Here is a 23,399-nt window from a genome sequence, read left to right on the forward strand (position 1 = left end):
GGAACTAAGCAGACAGGTGGTTGACAGGATGGAGAATTTGTAATGTATTTCTTTTAATACTTACTTATATGCTGAGCAATGTGAACACATTGCATATTATTTAAAACAACACACCCTCTCATTTCCAAATTTCTACTCACCAGTATCAGGAACTACTAATCTACCACTTTAGGCACACATCAAGAAGAATCTAAGTAATTACATCCTCTACCTGCACCAATAAACACAAAGACTTCTGAGAATTTCTTTATGTGAGCAATTTTTAAAAATACAAAAGTTGAGAGAAAATCCCCAGAAAATATTTTCAATTAATGTTTCTGGTTTATAAGAGATAAGTGAAATTCAGTTACACAGAGAACATATAATGTTTGGATTGTAAAGCCTTTCTGAGAGATGATACATTGACACACAACATATGAAAATAGCTTGAGATACAAAAATACAGTTGTGATTCAGCAAATGGCACCAAATTAGAACAATTTTATTATTTAACATAATACCAATGTATATACATTATCCTCCCAAATAAGAAACAATTGGATTCCAAAGTTTAAAATGTAGTTTCCAAAATGAACCCTTATAAATTTGAAGGAATAGAAAGCCCTGCAAATTACATAAATTTAATTTTGATCCATGACTAAAATAGGCACCCTGTACCAATCACCTTTCTCATACAAAAATGTGTATTATAAATAAAACTTTCAAAAAAGATCTTGGATGTTTTATTGCACATCATACAGAATGTTTACTGCTATCCGAATGGCTTTTAGCCCTTTACTTTGTTAGGTGTTTAAAATATCTACTCAAATTTGGGTGAAAACAATATTCTGGAGATATTATCATTTCGAGGATCATATATGACATTTACCAGAAACAGAAACATATAATCTTACTGGACTGCTTCTGTCACTTTTTCTAAAATAAGAATGACTTCTATTTTCTACTGTTACAAGTAATTACCAGAGGTTTAAACAAATTAAAAGTCTGTTCAAATGTCAGTTTTCTTTTTTTCAAACAGAAACCACATGTAGAGGGATTTAACCCTGTTGTTCATCTCTGCCCCCTCTTAGGACCAGCCCTTCTTGAAGCCTATATTGTTAAATATCATACTACAGGGTTCCTAATAATGCTGTCCATCATTAACAGTTATTGTTTTGGTCTCAACATTTCTAAACCTTCTTAGATGTTGTTAAACCAGCACACATCAGCCAGAATGCAATGGTCTCAAAAACAAAAAGGTTCCTAATAAGTTTTCATACCATCTAGCACAGGGCTCAGCATAGAGTAGGCATGGAATAAATATTTGATGAATGAATGCAGTATCTTTTAAGACCATTTCCTATACTTATATGAATTAATGATTTATGAGTAATATGCTGATTTAGGGTACACAGATTTAACATGATGACTAAACGAAGAACACATCAGACATGAAAATAGACACTGTTAGTTTCTACAATCCTGCTCCAGGACAGAACATGTATTTGAAAGGTTAAAACTATTCCGATAATAAAAATTGATTAGTCAAATATTTTTATTTTGCCAAAGAACTCTAAAAGTCTTTGGTGATTCCCAAACATACAATGAACCCCAAATAAAACAAAACCAAATTGCACTATTACAAAGAAACAAGTCCATGAAAGTAGAGAGGAGGCGCCAGTTAAGGGACAGCAACTTCAAGGAGACGGTTGTTTTTTCGTTTACATGTTGGGACACTCCCATTTTTCTGGTTTCCCTGAATAAACTTCACACATACTTTGTCTTGTCTGAACTGTACCAGGAACCTAGGCGAAAAGAATAAAACAAATTAATGTATACACAAAACAGCTCATGATTATAGTAACACTTGCTTTTGTATTTTAATGGATACTGATCTTGGCGAGTATAGGCTGCGCATCCCTAACCTAATCCAAAAATCTGAAATGCTCCAAACTCTGAAATTTTCAAAACACTGATATGATGCTCAAAGGAAATGCTTGTTGGAATATTTCAGATTTTAGATTTTCAGATTAAGACTGAAACGTTAAGTATAATGCAAATACAGTCTATGTGCTACCTAACAACGTTTCAGTGAACAATGAACCACATACATGATGGTGGTCCTGTAAGAACAGAAAAATTCCTATGGCTTAGCGACGTCATAGCTCTCCTAATGTAGGGCAATACACTACTCACGTTTGTGGTGACTGATGTAAACATACCTAATTCACTGTCAGTCATATACGATGGGGGTCCCATAAGATTATGATGGAGCTGGCCTATACAGTCGTACCATTTTTTGTTTTTTTATACTGTAGTTTTACTGTACTTTTTCTGTTTAGACAGACAACTATTTACCATTGTGTTATAATTGCCTACAGTATTCAGTACAGTAACAAGCTATGAGCAGTTGGCTATACTATAATATATAGCCTAGGTGTGTAGTAGGCTATACCATCTATGTTTGTGTAAGTACACACTCTGACGTTTGCACAAAATCACTTAGTGACGCACTTCTTAGTACATATCCCCATGTACATGACTGCATTCCAAAACCAGAAACTGGAAACACTTCTTGTCCCAAGCATTTTGAATAAGGGAGAATCAACCTGTATCACTTCTTCCCATGAGCACTTCTTACACAGAATTGTATCAATGCAATTTACCTCCAGTAGTCTTCATTTAGCCCTAAGAAAACTAAAGTTCATTAACTCATCATATTCTAGTAAGGTAGAAAGGCTAAGAATTATTTCTGTGTTTCAAATGGAAAGACCAACATGTTATATTTCCATTTTTCCATGGCAAAAATATTGGAGGGGGCTCCTATTATCAACAAATTGGCTGGGCGCGGTGGTTCACGCCTGTAATCCCAGCACTTTGGGAGGCCGATGCGGGTGGATCACGAGGTCAGGAGACTGAAACCATCTGGCTAACACAGTGAAACCGCATCTCTAATAAAAACACAAAAATTAGCTGGGCGTGGTGGCGGGCTCCTGTAGTCCTAGCTACTTGGGAGGCTGAGGCAGGAGAATGGCGTGAACCCAGGAGGCGGAGCTTGCACTGAGCCGAGATAGTGCCACTGCACTCCAGCCTGGGCGACAGAGCGAAACTCCGTCCCCCCCCAAAAAAAAAAAAAAATCAACAAATTGAGGAAATGAGGTAAAGAATTTCACAAAAGGAAGAGGCCTGGCAACCCTCTAGTCTATGGCTTCTAAACACCGGTTACTCACATATGTCCTACACAGTTTTTGTCATATATGCATAGTATGCTAATAGCTATTGCTAACTTAGATGTCTTTCAAAATAATAGTGACCTACAGAATATGGATAAAATCATGTGTTTGATCTACCACATATATCTTTAATACCCATTAAAATATTTATATACAAATTATAAACATTTAGAATATCCATTAGTGTTTAGAAATTAATTAATGGATTAAAAAGTCCATGAGTGTATTTTTCCCTCAGTGTATCATGTGGGCCACTGCTGGGATAACAGACGACTTTAGATGTACAACTGAGCATCCACAGAGTGTTCTTCACACCGTCCCTGTGCTGGTGCAACTGTATATGATGAGATCCCTGAACTGGGGACAGCGTCACTGGGGGACATGAGAGCTGCATCATTGGGCCAGAAACCAAGTCTTCCAGTGGCAAAACCAGTCATCTCTTCTCTCCACCATCATCATTAGCATAGCATTATGACATTTTCCATATTCTCAGGGATGGTTTTCTCAGTCAATGGCACATTATTAAAGTGAGTCAACCTAACAACCACTGACCACTTACTGACATCGCCCAGCGATGTGAGGATCCACAGCTCTACTCTGTAAACATTAGTTTCAGTGTCAAGGTCTAAAGAGGCCACATTTTGCAAACATTATCTGCTAGAGTGAAACAAGGCAAATGTGCTTCTAATTTATCAGTTGTTTTATAAGAATAGTGCTTCTGATCTTTTAAATGGGTTCTTTCTTTTCAACTTGAAAGCAATGAGGAAAGGACAGCTATAGTTTCAGATTCAACTATCTGAGATATATCTCTGGTATATATACTTATACATATGTGTCTCAAAAAAGAATCTTTCAGGTTTATTGAAAATTCATACATTTAAATAAATCAAACACTTTTACACTTTTATTTTCAAAGACCACTTGTGGCCGAGCACAGTGGCTCATGCCTGTAATCCCAGAACTTTGGGAGGCCAAGGCAGGCAGGCAACTTGAGGCCAGGAGTTCGAGACTAGCCTGGCCAACTTGGCAAACCCACGTTTTTACTAAAAATACAAAAATTAGCCAGGCATGGTGATGCATGCCTGTAATTCCAGCTACTTGGGAAGCTGAGGCAGGGGAATCGTTTGCAGCTGGGAGGCGGAGGAGGCTGCACTGAGCCAGAATCACACCACTGCACTCTGACCTGGGTGACAATGGGAGACTGTCTCAAAATAAATAAAAAAGACCACTTGTAAGTGTAATAAATGTATAGGAACTTATTTCCCCAATAATCTTGGCATACATTAACTGTTTCCATGTCTATAATTCATGATTAAGCTTCACACTAGAGGCCAGGCACGGTGGCTCATGACAGTAATCTCAGCACTTTGGGAAGCTGAGGTGGTCGGATCACCTGAGGTCAGGAGTTTGAGACCAGCCTGGCCAACATGGTGAAACCCCATCTCTACTAAAAATACAAAAAATTAGCAGGGCATGGTGGTGCACGCCTGTAACCTCAACTACTTGGGGGACTGAGGCAGGAGAATCCCTTGAACCCAGGACGCAGAGGTTGCAGTGAGTCGATATCTGGCCACTGCACTCCAGCCTGGGTGACAGAGCGAGACAATGTCTCAAAAAAAAAAAAAAAAAAAAAAAAAAAAAGATTCACACTAGAAATAACAATAGAAAAGATATACTGAGGATTTGCTACATACCACACTGTTCTTGGCCATTTACTATGTTATTAGATCAGGCTTTAGGACAATCCTAGGAGGTAAGCACCATTATTTATCTTCATCTCATAGAAAAGAGAACCAATTGTATAACTTAAATGATATATGTGTGTGTATCTATTGTATGCACCTGTATACATATATGTATATACACACATATATATTTGAAATGTTTAATGAAACAAATTCACTTTAGTTTTTACTCTATTTGGGAACTTAATTTTAGAAATATAGTCATGGATCATCTAATAAAAGGGATGCATTCTGAGAAATGCATCATGAGGTGATTTTGTCATTGTGCAAACATAGAGTGAGTGCACTTACCTAAACCTAGATGCTACAGCGTGTTATTGTACTGTAGGTAACTGTAACACAATGGTATTTGTATATGTAAACTTAGTAAACATAGAAAAGGTACAGTAAGAATATAGTATAAAAGATAAAAATTAGTGTTCTTGTCTAGGGCCCTTACCATGAATGGGGCTTGCAGGCCTGGAAGTAGCTCTGGATGAGTCACTGAGTGAGTTGTTAGTGAATGTGAAGGCCTAGGACATTACATTACTGTATACTTTATGAGTAATTTTTTCTTTCTTCAGTAATAAATTAACCTTTGTTTAATGTAACTTTCTGCCTTATAAACTTTACAATTTTAAAAACATTTTTGACTCTTTTGTTTTTGAGACAGGGTCTTGATCTACCTCCCAGGCTGGAGTTCACTGGAGCAATCATGGCTCAGGGCAGCCTTGATCTTCCCAGGATCAGATGATTCTCCCACCTCAGCCTCCTGAGAAGCTGGGACTACAGTTGCATGCCACCATGCACGACTGGCTGATTTTTAAATTTTCTGTTGAGAAAGGGTTTCGTCATGTCACCCAGCCCGGTCTTGAACTCCTAAGATCAAGCAATCCACCGCCGTTGGCCTCCCAAAGTGCCAAGATTACAGGCGTGAGCCACTGGGCCCGGCTGTTTTGAGCTCTTTTGTAGTAACACTTAACTTAAAACACAACACTTTGTACAGCTGCACAAAAATATTTTCCTTCTATGTAACCTTATTCTATAAGCTTTTCTCTATTTTTAAAATTTTAATGTTTTTATTTTTACTTTTTAAACTTCTTGTTAAAAACTAAGATACAAACACATTAGCCTAGGCCTACACAGGGTCAGGAGCATCAATTTCACTGTCTTCTATCTCCATGTCTTGTCCCACTGGAAAGTCTTCAGGGGTAATAATATGCATGGAGCTGTCATCTCCTAAGATAACAATGCCTTCTGAAATACCCCCTTTAGGACCTGCCTGAGGCTGTTTTACAATTAACTTTTTTTTTTCTCCTCTTTTTTTGAGATGGAGTCTCACTCAGTAGCCCAGGCTGGAGTGCAGTGGCGCCATCTCGGCTCACCGCAAGCTCTGCCTCCCTGGTTCACGCCATTCTCCTGCCTTAGCCCCCCGAGTAGCTGGGACTACAGGTGCCCACCACCTCGCCCGGCTAATTTTTTGTTTTTTCAGTAGAGATGGGGTTTCACCACGTTAGCTAGGATGGTCTTGATCTCCTGACCTCGTGATACACCCGCCTCAGCCTCCCAAAGTGCTGGGGTTACAGGTGTGAGCCACTGCGCCTGGCCTACAATTAACTTTTTAAATATGTAAGCATACTCTCTAAAATAAAGATAAAAAGTATAGTATAGGCTGGGCATGGTGGCTCACACCTGTAATCCCAGCACTTTGGGAGGTCAAGGCAGGCGGATCACAAGGTCAGGAGATTGAGACCATCCTGGCTAACATGGTGAAACCCCATCTCTACTGAAAATATAAAAAAATTAGCAGGGCATGGTGGCGGGCACCAGTAGTCCCAGCTACTCAGGAGGCTGAGGCAGGAGAATGGTGTGAACCCGGGAGGCAGAGCTTGCAGTGAGCCAAGATCACACCACTGCACTCCAGCCTGAGCAACAGTGCAAGACTCCATCTCAAAAAAAAAAAAAAAAGTATAATATAGTAAATACATAAACCAGTAACATCATTTATTATCATTTTCAAGAGTTACATATTGTACATAATTGTATGTGCTTTTACTCATATACAACTGGTGGTGAAGTAGGTTTGTTTACACCAGCAGCACCACAAAGATGTGAGTAGTACCTTGCACTATAACATTACAACAGCTGTGACATCAATAGAGAGAAGAATTTTTCAGCTCCATGACAATCTCAGGGGACCACCGTCATCTGTGTGATCCACTGCTGACCAAAATGTCATTATGCGGTGCATGACTGTATTACACATCTTGCAGGTTATCCTAAAAATGCAATCTATTGACACACTGAACAGCTGGGAAGTTCAAGGACTAGAAATTATAAGGCAGATGAATCTCTCAATGAATTCAATTCTCACCTCTATATGTGCACGTTTAAATTCCACTGGAGGCTGGGTGCGGTGGCTCACGCCTGTAATCCCAGAACTTTGGGAGGTCAAGGCAGGTGAATCACTTGAGGTCAGGAGCTCAAGACCAGCCCGACCAACAGGGAGAAACCCCGTCTCTACTAAAAATACAAAATTAGCCAGGCGTGGTGGTGCATGCCTATAATCCCAGCTACTCAAGAGGCTGAGGCAGGAGAATTGCTTGAACCCAGGAGGTAGAGGTTGCTGTGAGCCAAGATCACGCCATTGCACTCCAGCCTGGGCAACAAGCGTGAAACTCCGTCTTCAAATAATAATAATAATAATAATAATAATAATCCACTAAAGAGTTAATAGGACTTTGATTCTCTTTCCATAAACTGACATCCACTTATCCATAACGATTACAGAATCTGGGTTTGTTAGAGTAACTACTTCTACTTCTGGGAAGGATAAAGGAAGGAAGGGCTTAGTCACTAAACTGCATATGGTTTTCAACACTGGTTCTACAGAGCTGGTGAAGCCACTTAGGGCTATAAAGGAATAGGAGCCCCTGCCTATGACTTTGAACATTTTTGTTTAAATTTAAAATGCTCCCTAAGGAGATTTATGATCCTTACCTACAAACTTCCTCTCCAGGCTTCCTGTGCCACCTGGGGAAGGGACCCATGGGTGCTACGTAGAGTCCTATGAACTGTTTTATTTATTTTTATGAGACCAATCAATAATGAGGCATTGGAGAAGGAAAGGCATTATAATGCTACCCAACGTTTGTTTTCTTCATGTGGCCACACTATAAATCTTGGCTCAGACAACTATGTTTACTGAAAGCTTATGGCATCCAGAACATCACACGCCCTCTGTGACAGGGCAGGACCCTTGCTGCCCAAAAGCGAACTGTCCCCCTTTCCCAGATGGCATCCCTTTGCACACAAGCTGTGAGAGCTGCTGCAGGGGCTCTGCGGTTGGCTACGTTTAGGAATCACACCACACGCTATCCCCGCAAAGCTCCTCAGGAGAATCACAACAGGATTTCAGGGGCTCTGAGAAGTGATGTAGTGAAGAAAGATTTTAAATTTCCATCAGATAACAATTTCTTCACAGTACATCATTATTAGTGTCCTGTATGAGCAATGTTCCTAGAATCCTGGTTTGGGAAATGCTTAAAAGTAGCAGTCCTTTGTGGTCTGGATGTTGGTGTGATTTCCCTTCTGTGTAAAGATGAGTTTATTCACGTTGTGGGACAACTAGGAGACTGCTTCGTCTGTACACTGAGGAGCTTCTGCTGTCTGGGATACATACGATCTTCCATGATGAGTGGGAATTAGCAGCCCGACGAAGCCCATTCTCCCAGATTATGAGAAACTTCAACTATTATAAAGGGATTTTAAAGCTCTAATAGGCCCTAACATGTTAAATCCTTAACTGAAACACACCAACTATTATCTTTTTTCCTAATATTCTTTGTTTTATGAGAAAGGTCTCATTAACAAGAAAAGTTGTTTAGTCCAAACAACAATTTCCAATATAGAGTATAAAGCCCAACCTCCCACCCAAATCTAAACACTTCAATGAGAACTTAAGAAAAGCCCGCAGCATGCAAAATCCTAACATATCAAAGAGAGTCTGATGTAATACAAATGGGCAGAAATGGTGTAAATTTATTTTAGAAAGACTTTTAGGAAGAGTTGAAACAGAATAGACTAGAAATTCTTAATTAGAAAAGAATAAAATTTCCTGAGCAATCTAGATATGCAAAGAAGTATATAAGCAGGTAAACAATCTATTGAAAGGTAATCAATTAAGTATAATCAACATAGTAACTCAGATTTGTCCAAAAAACTTACAGACAGATTACATAGACAGATTCAGTAAATGAGGGGATGCCCCAACGTGTATGCAAATAACCAGCTTCTATAATCAGAACCCTAATGAGAAACTGAAGAAGCAAATTTCAAATTGATACCGGTCTCAGATGTCACCACATCAAAGAGGCCTCCCTCACTTCCCTAACAAAAATACTCTCTGACGCTTTTTTTTTTTTTTGAGATGGAGTCTCACACTGTCACCTGCGCTAGAGTGCAGTGGCATGATCTTGGCTCACTGCAATCTCCGCCTCCCGGGTTCAAGAGATTCTCCTTCCTCAGCCTCCTGAGTAGCTGGGATTACAGGCACCCGCCACCATGCCCAGCTAATCCTTTGTATTTTAAGTACAGACAGGGTTTCACCATGTTGGCCAGGCTGGTCTCAAACTCCTGACCTCGTGATTCGCCTGCCTTGGCCTCCCAACGTGCTGGGATTACAGGTGTGAGCCACTGCGCCTGGCCTACTCTCTGACTCTTACCCCCTTTTTTCCTCCATAAACATTTGTTGTTAGCTGAAATCTTATCAACTATTTCATCATTTTATTTGTACATAGTGGTCTCTTCCACTAGGATGTCAGGTACATGAGGTTGAAGACTTGGTCCAGTGTCATTCACTGCCCATTTATCATGTGGAACAACTACTAGATACATACTTGGTACTTAGTGAGAGGTTGTATTAATGAATGAGATCAGAGAGCAGAACTAAAACAAGAAAGCTGAAAGAGAAAAAGCGTTTTCAAACAATACATGAACGTACTCATCGGAAATCTCAATATTGAGCTTCTGTTTGGTTTGGCTGAGAGTTGTGCGATAGAGCTTGGTGGCCATTTCAATCAGGTGATCACTGCTGAAGAGAAAATCTCCTTTACTAGCTGCTTCTGAGCCCTGCAAGGACAAACCAAGAGTCGGTCATAATTAAAGATACCTCAGGAGGTCAATATTTACAGGCTTGGCTGAAAACATATTTACAGTCTTCTTAAAACATCAGATCCTGGAATCCATTCTCCCAAGGTAAACAATAATGACAAAAGCAGTGTTTCTTCCAACTTGCTCAGAGCACTTTAGTAAGGTTACTTAACCCCCCTCCTACCCAAAGTCAGTGGATGCAGCAGAAGCACCATCTGCATCACTTGGAGCTTGCTAGAAAAGCAGAATCTGAGGCCCTACCACAGCTCCAGTGAATATGAAACCACAACCCTACCTCCAGGTATGGGTTCACACATTCAGGTTTGAGGAGCATGGACCTAACCTGCAACTCTTCTGAAGGACTTGATTAAAAAACTTTTCAGTGATTTGGTTAAAACCCTAACGACAACACTTCTAACAAATATCCCAGGACAGTGGCTCTCAGCCTTAGCTGTGCAAGGGAATCATCTGGGTTTATTTAAAAAAAAAAAAAAAAAAGAAAAAAGGAAAAAAGAAAAAAAAAAGATGCTTGTGCCCCCTTCTGAGAAATTCTAATTTGATTGCACGGGGGTATGGCCTGGGCATCAGCATTTTTAAAGTTCCCAAGCTGTTTAGATGTGTCACTGAGGTTGAGAATCACTGTCCTAGCATTTGATATGCCCCCTTTAAGTTAAGATCCAAAACAGGGTAAACAGGCTAAGGAAAGCTTTGGGGAGTTTTCTAAGCTTAGGGTCGGCCAGAGAGTAATATTATCAGCTAGACACACGCTCCTACATATGATCAGTATTTGGTAGCTTTTGTTTACTCAGTGACTATGTGTTATGTGACAGGCCCTGTTCCTCCAGTGTCTCAATTAATCCTTACAACAATGCTATATGAAGTAGGCACTCTTACTATCCCCATTTTAAAGATGACAAAAAGTAGGTAGGCACACACAAGTTAAATGCCTTGGCCAAAATCATCATAAAGTGAGTGAGACCAACTCCAGAACCTACACGTAACCACTGCATCCAAGCCAGGAGTCCTGGTTAAGCTAAAGGCACAGAGCACTACAAATTATTTAGGTTAAAAATTAACTGGCAGCTATTTTATTTTAGTTGTATCCTTTAATATAAACCCCCAGATTAGAGATGAACATTAAGACATTTACTAAGTTCATACATAGAAGAAAAAACAGGAGAAAACAAAATTTAAAGCATCTTGATATTCCTATGTATTAGTCTCAAAAAGTGAAGTAAACTGGTCAATAAAAGTGATTAACTTTATTCAGTTACTGAAAAACCGAGCCCGAGATTTTATATAGGGGCGAATATCCAAAATTTGCAAATCAGCAAGGCAGATATATAAACTGCCATAGGATTAGTCAGATATGGAAATTTTTAAAATCAATGGCTGAGAGAGAGATGAAGTGCAGAAATCTTTTGTTGAACCTTTACCTCTTTGAGGTGGACGGCGAAGAAGCCATCATTTTGTGAGCTCATTGATACCTTGGTCACATCCACCAAGGGAACCTCTGACTTGATTTGTCCAGACTTTTGGTCAGCAAGAAGGAGATTATTATTTGTTAAGAGGAAAATCCGAGATGTACTCTAAAACAAAATAAAAAATAGTAAAAATCCAATGATCAAAACTACTCAAAAATGGTCTATGAGTTAAGGCATTATTTGCAAAAATGCATGTTTTATTCCAATAGCCTTCAACAAACATACCTATGTAAACCAAGAACACAGTAAGGAACATAAATAATATGTGTTATTTCATAAAAATGTCAGAGAACAAGCAAAATTCCATCTAAGCTTAAAGGCGAGGGGAAATAGCTCCCTTCACAGTTAACTCTACTGAGAACATGGAATGCAATTTTTACATTCAGAAAACAGGGTGACTATCCCAAGTAATAAGTACTTCTTTTTTTTTTTTTTTTTTGAGACGGAGTCTCGCTCTGTCGCCCAGGCTGGAGTGCAGTGGCCGGATCTCAGCTCACTGCAAGCTCCGCCTCCCGGGTTTACGCCATTCTCCTGCCTCAGCCTCCCGAGTAGCTGGGACTACAGGCGCCCGCCACCTCGCCGGCTGATTTTTTGTATTTTTAGTAGAGACGAGGTTTCACCATGTTCGCCAGGATGGTCTCGATCTCCTGACCTCGTGATCCGCCCGTCTCGGCCTCCCAAAGTGCTGGGATTACAGGCTTGAGCCACCGCGCCCGGCCGTAATAAGTACTTCTTATCAGTCTTCAAGGTTAGCATTTTTACCTTCCCATTAGCACGGTTAATTTTGTTCACGACTTCAGCAATGATAATCTTTTCTTCAATGGCATCTTTGAGTTTCTTATACTTGGGGTTCTTGTTGATTTCCAGGTAAGCCCCTTGGAATGGTTGCCCAACACTAAAGGAAAAAAATTCCTGCACATTAGAAATAGTTTCAAATGAAAGTTCTACTAAAAAAAGGAAACCAGATCACTTGATTCTAAGGAATAGCTGATAACTTCATAAAAGTTTATTTCAATTTATTTTATATATTACACTTCCATCTGTCCTAAATATAAGTTGGAAATGAAACCTTAAACCTATTTCAAATATATTTTTGAGGTGATCATGGCATTTGGTAGGCAGGACTTTGATAACAATCTTATCATATGGAACAACCAAGATAGAAATCACTCATAAGAATAATAGCTAAGACTCAAGTACATGGTCTCATGTGAAGGAAAAGGCAATTTCTTCTAATCTGTTAATATAAAGTTAACAGCTGCTCACAAAGGATTTACTAACGCCTTCAAACAATATGTGGCAGTGAAAAAAGAGCTGAAATCATTACCGTCACCTGCTCTAGAAAAATTTCATTTCTTGCAGAGAATAAGAAAATCAAAAGATCTTCTGGGAAAGAGTAGATCCAGGGCAATCACTTTAGAAGAAAACTATAGAACACTTAATATTAACATGTAACTGTGGTTCTAAGTAGGCAAATACAGATGGTCCCTGACTTCGTTTGACTTAGGGTTTTTCAACTTTACAATGGTGCTCATACAACCATTCTGTTTTTCACTTTCAGTACAGTGGTCAATAAACCATATGAGATATCCAACACTTTATTATAAAACAGGCTTTGTGTTAGATGATTTTGTAGGCTGCAGATGATTTTGTAGCCAACTGTAGGCTAATGTAAGTGTGCTGAGCATGGTTAAGGTAGGTTAGGCTAAGTGATTGTGTTCAGTAGGTTAGGTGTATTAAATGCATTTTCAACTTATATTTTCAACTTCATATGACATATGACAACTTCATAAAAACTGGTTTCAATTTATTTTGTACATTACACTTGTATCTGTCCTAAATGTAAGTTGGGAATGAAACCTTAAACCTATTTCAAATATATTTTTGAGGTGATCATGGCATTTGGTGGGCAGGACTTTGATAATAATCTTACCACATGGAACAATCAACACAGAAATCACTCATAACCCATATGATGTGTGTAATTGCATCATAAGTTAAGCAGCATCTGTATATGAAAGGAGAATCAAGCCTCTTCTCCTCGAATATGCATTTAAATGGACAGACGTAACCAAAGCAAACATTCAGAATAAGGGCAATTTTTTTTCTTCCGAATAAATTTTTGTAAGAGGTTAACAGTACACTTATCACTAAGATGTCAATTTCCCTAAAGACTTGCCGGGGGACTCTTTCAGGACAGCTTCATCAAAGGCACTAAGGAAAAACTGCTGCTTCAAGGGATCTACAAGCTTCATTTTGAGCTACAAAGTTCTGGCAATTTGCAAATACAACTTTAAATGCTTATGTTGTGGGTGGAGGATCAGGGAAGAAAAATCCACGTAGGTGGTCAGCGTTTCACAGCTCTCAGGATATAAAAGGCCAACTCCCATAAGAGCTGCCACTTCGCAGGGTGGTGGGAGGCTAAGTTATTCCACCTCTCTCACTGCTGTGGGGTGAGTGTGCCACTATCCCTGAAAACTGATAAGACTACCCAAAAAGGACTTGGCTTGAAGTTAACTTTTTTTGGTTCCTATTCAAATGTGTTTTAAATTATAAAAATGCTAACAGGCTTTTAAATTGTTTCCTCAAAGATGTATTTTCCAGCCTGTAGTTTCTGAAGAGTCAGCCACAGGAAATGCTCATTAAGAAGGTTACTCTCTAATTTAAAAATGTATAAATAAAAGCTGAATAAAATTAGTTGCTGAAGTAAGCATACAGACAAATTCTCCTGTTTGAAAATGCTTTATATAACAGGCACTTTAGGCCGGGCGCGGTGGCTCAAGCCTGTAATCCCAGCACTTTGGGAGGCCGAGACGGGCGGATCACGAGGTCAGGAGATCGAGACCATCCTGGCTAATACGGTGAAACCCCGTCTCTACTAAAAAAATACAAAAAACTAGCCGGGCGCGTTGGCGGGCGCCTGTAGTCCCAGCTACTTGGGAGGCTGAGGCAGGAGAATGGCGGGAACCCGGGAGGCGGAGCTTGCAGTGAGCTGAGATCCGGCCACTGCACTCCAGCCTGGGCGACAGAGCGAGACTCCGTCTCAAAAAAAAAAAAAAAAAAAAAAAAAAAAAAAAAAAAAAAAAAAACAGGCACTTTGGACAACTTTGGATTCAGACACTGTGTTTGACTTAAGGGAGTATATATCACCTCAAGTAGCCACATCAGCTAACCAAGGAAGTTGTACAATTTAAAATATTTAAACCCAGTGAGTCTGGCAATGTACGTTCATTTAATCCTTTAAAAGGAAGATATTTGAAATGTGTGTAACGTCACAGAGAATATAAACATAATTTATTTAATAAACGTGAATATACTCAGCATATAATACATTCTTTCGAGGCCATTCTTTGGCAGAAGCTTAACGCTGTTATAGATTTGGCTTGAAATCGTACAATCTACTTTTTTTTATAAACACCAGATGAAAATGGGTAAGAATGCTGGGAGGAAATGATGAATGCAGGAGACGTAAGACTATTTGGATAAATAGTCTTTACCAAGGACTTCATTTGCTGAACTTGGGATTGCTGTTCCTTCTTTTTCTGAGTCCACGGTGTCTAAAATAAAGGAACTGAACGTGCTGTACAGGCCACAGAAGTCATATCCGTTGAGTTAGCAGACCAAAGGGCACCACGGACCAGTGCTCGAGCAACACTCGAAAAGTACTATCCTGGCTCGCGCTTTCATTTACCTTACAAATGAGTTTCTGACCTTGCTTGTTATGGCAGGAAGACTGGAATGGTGATTAAAGTATACTGCCAACAGAAATTTGGCTAGTTTTTGAAAACTATGGAAAAGGAGCAGGAATTTACAATGCAAACGTATCTTAACAGCCTATATAATTTTTATGTTAAATGACTTCTAATTATTTAGTAAAGTGTTTGAGCTAATGCTAATGGAGTGAAACCAACAATTGTAACCTCATTTCATTAAACTGCACTACAGAAGCCATGGCTCAAACAAATGTGTTTACATCAAGCTGATTATAAAATGATTCCCAGAACTAAAAATTGCACATCTAAGACTGAAATCAAACACCACGCAAAATGGCGTACAAATATACTTGAGAAACTTTGAAAATCCTGAATTTTATGGGTAAAGCAAAGCCATAATACCTAGATGGGTATAAAGCCTTCTTGTCTTTGAAGAGTTCACTGGCTTCTAGTTTCTCTTCATAAATAAGTTTCTGCTGGTCTGTGAATTGGTCCCTGTATTTTTTACACTGTGAGATATGAGAAGAAAGAAACAAAACATCATTTATATAAACAAATCATTATTCATTCTTAAATATGCTAAGACAATTTACCAGCAAGAAGAGTAAGGGAGAAAGTGTACAAAACATTCACTAAAAAGGCCAAAAACATTTTTCCCTTGTGGGTTTTAAAAAGTTTATCTCGGAAAATGTCAGAGTATTATTTGTATTGCAGAACCTGGGATGCTTCTTCAAAACACACCAGGGTCTAGTGGGCATGAGCTTTGCAAGTACTATTTCCTCCCACTATGTCAGTCCTTGGAAATCCTCTAGTCCTGCAGCTGTCACTCTTCTAGAGAGACTCACAGTAAAAATATTGTGCATCACAATCCACTAAGCACATTTTCACACACATACACACACAGAAAATTGACATAAAAGCATCACAAAACAATACTCAATCTTTTCTATATATTGTACACTCTTGTTATTTTCTATTCTGTTGCATTTCATTGAAAAACGCTGGTAGTAATCTACTAAATTGATTTCATGACCCACAAATATGCTATGACCTACAGTTTGAAAACCACTGCTCCAAATCCCCCCACTACCATTTTACAATAGGGACGAGGGACCTGAGATATCCCCTTTCACTCTGTTCCTGAAGCTGCAATGAGAGGAGACAGTGGCCAGAGGAGCAGGGCCAGGTTTTTTAGATGAGCATTCCTAGAAATTCAGTTACAGGTGGGGTCAAGTGCTACTGAAATAACTGCATGAAGAAATGTTAGCACTGCTGCTGACCCTCTTCCATGGAAAGGCTCCCTTCAGGAATAAACAGCCCTCATCTCCCACCTCCAATCCAATGGAGGAATGGGTGAGATGGCGAAGCCAGGGGAGAGCAGAGGTGGTGCAGATCCCCAGCACTGGGCACTCCCTGTCATTATTTATGAAAACAGTTTCTGGGTTAGACTCAAAAAAGGAGACAAGCCATTAGGAGGTTCACGAATCTCGCCAAATTGGCAGTTAGACAACAGAAGTCAGACTCCAGTTCCTTATGTTGTACGGTACCACTTATCAAGCTAATCAGTGATAATGTCACTCTATACATATATGACTCTGATAAAAAACAAGCCCACCCTGCTGGGCAGGAAAGTTTACTGGAGGATGTATGCACTGAGCTTGCATCTACTAAATACATGCCCTTCCATCTAATGATTTTATTACATCTGATAACTGCATATATTTAACATTTCACATATCAACTGACGAGGTTACCGAAATAAGGTCAACATCTATACAAGTGCCCCACGTGCTCCATGCTGGGAAACATCTAAATTACATGCCATATTCTCATATAAAATGAGAGAGCTAAAATAAAAGGCAATATAAAACAGATTTCCAGCTTCCCTGTAATTTAGATAGAGGATGTGTTACTATCTTTAGGGATAGGGAAAAGCCTTTTTTCCCACCCATCAAAGTGTGTGTGTTCACATGCATTATCTGATTATGTGTTCTGTACATCTGATAAACTCTTCGATCTGCAGGATTTAACTCTGTTGCCTGAAGGTGTCCAAATTTTATGATTTCTCTGTCCTACCGTATTCCTTTAGACAAAGAGAAAAACATATGAACAAAAAACTGAACTACTTGAGAGCAGCTGGAACCTGGAATGGAAAGAAAATGCAGCCCTGTGCTCCCCGTTCCAGCCAGGGCCGAGAGGCGACTGCACAGGGAACGCTTGGGCTGGTGCGGTGGCTCTCACAGAAACTCAATATGGTGCATGGGGGAAAATCACCAAAGTTCTCAAGTAATCCTCTTTGAGGTAAAGGAAGAACGTGTTACAGTTTTGATTTTACGTTAAGTTTTCAAACACTCAAAATAAGTAAGAAAGTGTCTGAAAAGATGTAACATGACATTTTTTACCCTCCACAAGTGGAAAATCCTTTTTAGCTCCTTGTGAGTAGAATCCAAGAATAAGTAAGGTCTTGAGGGCCAATTCTTGTCTATTGGAGATAAGGAAGGCATCTTATTTTTCATTTCCAAGAAGTATTTTTGCACCTGTGTTGGGTTTGACAGAAAATATTACGTGAGGAAAATATACCACAAAAGACACTGTTTTATATACATCATGATCAAATAAACCAGACGATAGTGGAATTTATTTAACTTTGGAATTTATAAAACGGTAACTCATCTGGGAAGTCTCTATTCCACTCTTTCATAATGGCTGGGGAAATATGAGTTCCACCAAATGGTTAAGAGATAAGAGGAATACTAATGCTAACACTCATATTAACACTAATACTAACGCCAGCCGGCTCTATAGAGCTGTATTGTCTAAAACGCAGCCACTAGTCACACAGGCTATTTATATTTACATTTTAGGTAATTAAAATTAAATTTAAAAATCCAGTTCCTCAGTCACACTAGTTACACTTCAAGTGCTTAATAACCACATGAGGCTAGTGGCCGGCTACTCTATTGTACCTCAAAGTTATAGGGCGTTTTCCTCACTGCAGAAAGCTCTACTGGACAGTGTTGTTCTAGAGTACGTGATATGTGCCCAGCCCTGCACTCTATCATTACTTCATTTTAATCCTCACAACAACTCTATGAGGCTAGTGCCACTATTATCCCCATTTTACAGATGAGAAAATGAGGCTCACTGAAGTCAGAATTTGCTCAAGTCACAAATCTCTAAGCGACAGTGGAGGCTGACTCCAGAGTTTGCAGTCTGTTCAGCACTACATATACCTCTCTGAAAGACGGAGAACTCCAGAGTCCCTGCGGGTGGAGCTGCACAGCCTGGCTCCCGGTCACCCCTCTCCCCACTAATTTGCTTGCCAGCCTTGCCCTGCCACAGCTCATGGCAGTTTCACAGGGTAAGGCCCTGGCTTTCTTGAGTCTACTTTCCCCCAAAAGTTCTCTCTGTCAAATAAGACAAACATTGATTAATAATATACGGGCCACTAAAAACTCTTTCTGACACAATTCTACCTGAATTTGGGAGACGATTTCAAAAGATCACTCACTCTCAGTGTCACAGCTATGATTTAATTATTATTTAAAAAATCACGTCTGTCATTTAAGAAAAGGCACATTTTATGGAGTTGGTGATATTAAGTGGGTAATTCCATATTAGCCACACACATAAAGTGTCAACTTACAATTCTCTGAAGCGTGAACTCATAGATTTTCTTTCCGGCATTGGCTCTGAAGAATTTTCTGTATTCTCTACGTACCTTTAAAAAGAAGACGCAGGTTGCAGTGGTTAACGTGTGGCTGGTACAGGTGCCTAATGATACACCTCTATTAAAAACGAAAAAGTGTCAAACAAGTCAACTTATAAGTGTCCTTTCTGGATTTAGTACAATAATTGAAGCACATTCACATAGTGGATCTTAAGCCAGAGAGAAAGAAATTGAGAGATGTAAAATGATGAAACCAGAATGAACTGATGTTTTAAATCCTCTTAGTAGTTTCTGAAGAATCTGATGATTTGACAAGAAACATTTTACAGGCACAGCTGCAAACTCATCCCAAATTAAAATACATTAAAAAACTATATAAAATAATGTTCTCTTCAGATTGTTTTGTAAAAGGCAAAAAGAAAAAAAAATGTCTGAAGAATTGTATCAGTTTCCAAAAGCCTTGCATAGAAGATCAGGCTTTAGTACTACACACTGAGAACTGAATATGGCTAAAAATAAGAATTTAAAAAGAAGCTTTGAAACTACCATTACCTTCCATTTCATTGCATTAATTTTTCTCTATCATCTCTACTCTCACCAAACTTTATACTTAATGCTATCAGAGCACTTAAAACATCATATTATAGTTTTAGTTCACACATTTTTTCCTTGCTACATTGTCATATTTACTTCATATACTAATGTCTAACAAATAACAGTAACTAAGTGGAGTGTTTGCATAACAAATGAATAAATTATATAGTTAAATTTTGAAACTGAGGGAAATATATCTTTATTTATTACCATCCAGATATAAATGGGAGAGTTAGAATTTAGCAAAATATTAGCCTATCTGAATAATTCAGACATTACATATCTTTTTTCTTTTCTCTCTAGTTTTCTAGGTTTAACTGCACATATTCAAAATATTTCTACATTAGGGGATGTAAGCCAGTAATCTTCTAAACAAATTCAGTTTATAGATAAATGTTTTGTATGCATATTTATAAGTTAAGAACTTAATATAATAATTCTGCAGATTTCTCTTAAAGTTGTCTAAGATCTAGCAACATTGAGGCCTAGTCCTATAAAATAAGGGCCAGGGAGACCAAAGCAGCTGCTGTTGCCTTTAGATGAGACATGCATGCTCCAAACTACACAAGTCCCCCTTGCTCCTGATCACCTCCCATCTGCTGCTTTCTTCATCTGTGTGACCAACCTGGTCCCTCAGCATTTGCACACCAGACCCATTCTCTACATCTAAAGATTATTAAGGTTTAAAAACTGTAACATATACCATATGGGCAGTTTTTCCTTTTACAGGCATACCTCATTTTAATGCACTCTGCAGACATTGCGGTTTTACAAATTGAAGCTTTGTGGCAACCCTGCATCAAACAAGCCTATTGGCACCATTTTTCCAACAGCACGTGTTCATTCTGTGTCTCTGTGTCACAATCTGGTTAATTCTCACAATATTTCAAACTTTTTCATTATTATTCTATCTGTAAGATGGTGAACTTAAGAGACAGTGTGTGTATTCTGACTGCTCCACCCACTGGCCGTTCTCTCATCTCTCTCCCTCTCCTCGGGCCTCCCTTATTCCCCAAGACACAGCAATACAGAAATTAATTAATATTGAATTAATAACCCTATAATGGCTTCTCAGTGTTCAAGTGAAAGGAAGGGTCACAAACTTCTCACTTTAAATTGAAAGCTAGAAACGGTTAAGCTTAGTGAGGAAGGCATGTCAACAGCTGAGGCAGTCCAAAAGCTAGGACCCTTGTGCCAAACAGCCAAGTTATAAATGCAAAGGAAACATTCTTGAAGGAAATTAAAAGTATTATTCCAGTGAACACACAAATGATAAGAAGGTGAAACAGCCTCATTGCTGATAAGAAAATTTTAGTGGTCTAGATATAAGATCAAACCAGCCACAACGTTCCTCTAAGCCAAGACCTAATCCAGAGCAATGTCCTAACTCTCTTCAATTCTAAGAAGGCTGAGAGAGGTGAGGAAGCTGCAGAAGAAAAGTTTATTAACTTTTCATCAGGGTTAAGGAAAGAAGCTGCAAGTGCTGATATAGAAGCTGCAGAAAGTTATCCAGGAGATCTAGCTAGATCACTGATGAATGCGGCTACATTCAACAACAGATTTCCAATGTAGACAAAACAGCCTTCTATTGGAAGAAGATGCCATCTAGACTTTGATAGCTAGAGAGGAGAAGCTAATGTCCGGCTTCAAAGGACAGGCTGATTATCTTGTTATAGGATAATACAGCTACTAACTTTAAGCTGGAACTAATGCTCATTCACCATTAGAAAAATCCTACAGCTTAAGAATTATGCTAAATCTACTCTGCCTGTGTGCTCCATAAATGGAACAACAAAGCCTAGATGATAGCACATCTGCTTAGAGCACGGTTTATTAACTATCTTAAGCCCCATATTGAGACCTACTGCTCAGAAAAGAGATAACCTTCAAAATATTAATTCACACTGACAAGGCACCTGGTCACCCAAGAGCTCTGATGGATATATACAAGGAGATTAATGTTTTCACGCCTGCTAACACTACATCCACTCTGCAGCTCATGGATCAAGGAGTAATTCCCAGTCTTATGATTTAAGAAATACATTTTTCAGTCTATACCTGCCACAGACAGTGATTCCTCTGGTGGATCTGGGCAAAGTATATTAAAAACTTTCCAGAAAAGAATCATCATTCTGGGTGCCATTAAGAACATTCGAGATTCATGGGAGGAGGTCAAAATAGCCACATTAATAAAAGTTTGGAAGAAGTTGATTCCAACTCTCATGGATGACTTGGGGCTCAAAACTTTAGTGGAGGAAGTAACTGCAGATGTGGCAATATATCAAGAGAACTAGAATTAGAAGTGAAGCCTGAAAATGGGACTGAATTGCTGCAATCTCAAGATAAGATGTAAATGAACAAGGAGTTGCTTCTTACGGATGACCAAAGAAAGTAGTTTCCTGAGATGGAATCTACTCCTGATGAAGATGCTGTGAACACTGTTGAAATGACAACAAAGGATCTGGAATATTCCATAAGCTTAGTTGACAAAGCCAGTGATAAGGTTTGAGAGGATTAATTCCAATTTTGAAAGAAGTTCTACATTGGGTAAAATGCTATCAAATGCCAACATACGCTATATAGAAATCTTTCAGGAAAGGAAATCAATCTATGTGGCAAACTTCATTGTTGTCTTGTTTTAAGAAACTGCCACAGCTGGCCGGGCGCGGTGGCTCAAGCCTGTAATCCCAGCACTTTGGGAGTCCGAGACGGGCGGATCACGAGGTCAGGAGATCGAGACCATCCTGGCTAACACGGTGAAACCCCGTCTCTACTAAAAAATACAAAAAATTAGCCGGCCAGGTGGCGGGCGGCTGTAGTCCCAGCTACTCGGGAGGCTGAGGCAGGAGAATGGCGTAAACCCGGGAGGCGGAGCTTGCAGTGAGCTGAGATCTGGCCACTGCACTCCAGCCTGGGCGACAGAGCGAGACTCTGTCTCAAAAAAAAAAAAAAAAAAAAAAAAAGAAACTGCCACAGCCACCACAACCTTCAGCAGCCACATCAGTCAGCAGCCATCGACATCAAGACAAGAGAAGACTCTCCACCAGGAAAAATATTACAACTTGCTGAAGGCTCAGATGATGGTTAGCATTTTTTAGCAATAAAGTATTTGTAAAGTATGTACTTTGGTGTTTTAGACATAATGCTATTAGACACTTAATAGACTATAGTAGAGATAGCGTAAACATAACTTTTATTTGCACTGGAAAACAAAACATTTGTGTGATTCACTTTATTGTGATATTTACTTTATTGCAGAGATCTAGAACTGAGCCTGCAATGTCTCTGAGGTATGCCTGTATTCATATTCTAGTTACTGATTACCATTTGCCTTTTAGCCACGGAGTTGTCAGATCCACAAACATTTCTAATCTCAAACTAAGGTGAGAAGGGACAAGGAGAAGAAAAATGTTACCTAACAATTGGCTCCTGAAATTATAATAGCACATGAAGGCAGACAAATGAAGTTACGTAAGAATATGTCCTTAAAAATATACCTGAAGTCCTACTATATTTAGTTGAGCTTCATTATAACTGAACTCATTGCTACGTGCATTTTGATATTCCACAGGGCAGGTTATTTCTCCCAAAATACAACTACAGACCTTTAAAGCCCAGTGACAACATGCTGGCATATATGATGGTGCCCCCTGGGGGAAATGGGAGTCTTAAAAAGGCTCACTGCACTTTGTAATTATTTCCACAAGAAAAGTCAATCATTTGAGAGGGCAAAACTATCATTCATATTACCATGATTCTCTTTTAGAAAAAAAAAAAACAAAATTATTATATTCTTGGACTTCAAGTAAGTTTGATCTTATTTCATACAATACTGGTAATATAGTAAAGTA

The 23,399-nt window shown here is 39.1% G+C and overlaps 1 protein-coding gene across 6 annotated transcripts in view; it reads right to left on the reverse strand.

The window, feature by feature from the left end:
* Positions 1–233: 233 nt before the first annotated feature.
* MYO1B (myosin IB) overlaps positions 234–23,399 on the reverse strand; it is a 183,437-nt gene continuing 160,271 nt past the window's right edge. For 4 of the 6 annotated variants that reach the window (XM_033230810.1, XM_033230808.1, XM_033230809.1 and 1 more), the window contains 7 exons: positions 18,931–19,005; positions 17,687–17,821; positions 15,687–15,793; positions 12,334–12,466; positions 11,524–11,676; positions 9,939–10,066; positions 300–1,784 (listed from right to left, as the gene is read on the reverse strand). In XM_033230810.1, coding sequence (XP_033086701.1) covers positions 1,661–1,784; positions 9,939–10,066; positions 11,524–11,676; positions 12,334–12,466; positions 15,687–15,793; positions 17,687–17,821; positions 18,931–19,005 — 855 coding nt within the window. In that variant the 3' untranslated portion in view covers positions 300–1,660. Of the gene's footprint in view, positions 1,785–9,938; positions 10,067–11,523; positions 11,677–12,333; positions 12,467–15,686; positions 15,794–17,686; positions 17,822–18,930; positions 19,006–23,399 lie in introns of all 6 variants that reach the window. The other 2 variants (XM_033230805.1, XM_033230811.1) reach the window with 1 other exon arrangement.

This window comes from Trachypithecus francoisi, unplaced genomic scaffold (assembly GCF_009764315.1).
Source record: "Trachypithecus francoisi isolate TF-2019V2 unplaced genomic scaffold, Tfra_2.0 Lachesis_group13, whole genome shotgun sequence".
NCBI classification, from domain to species: domain Eukaryota; kingdom Metazoa; phylum Chordata; class Mammalia; order Primates; family Cercopithecidae; genus Trachypithecus; species Trachypithecus francoisi.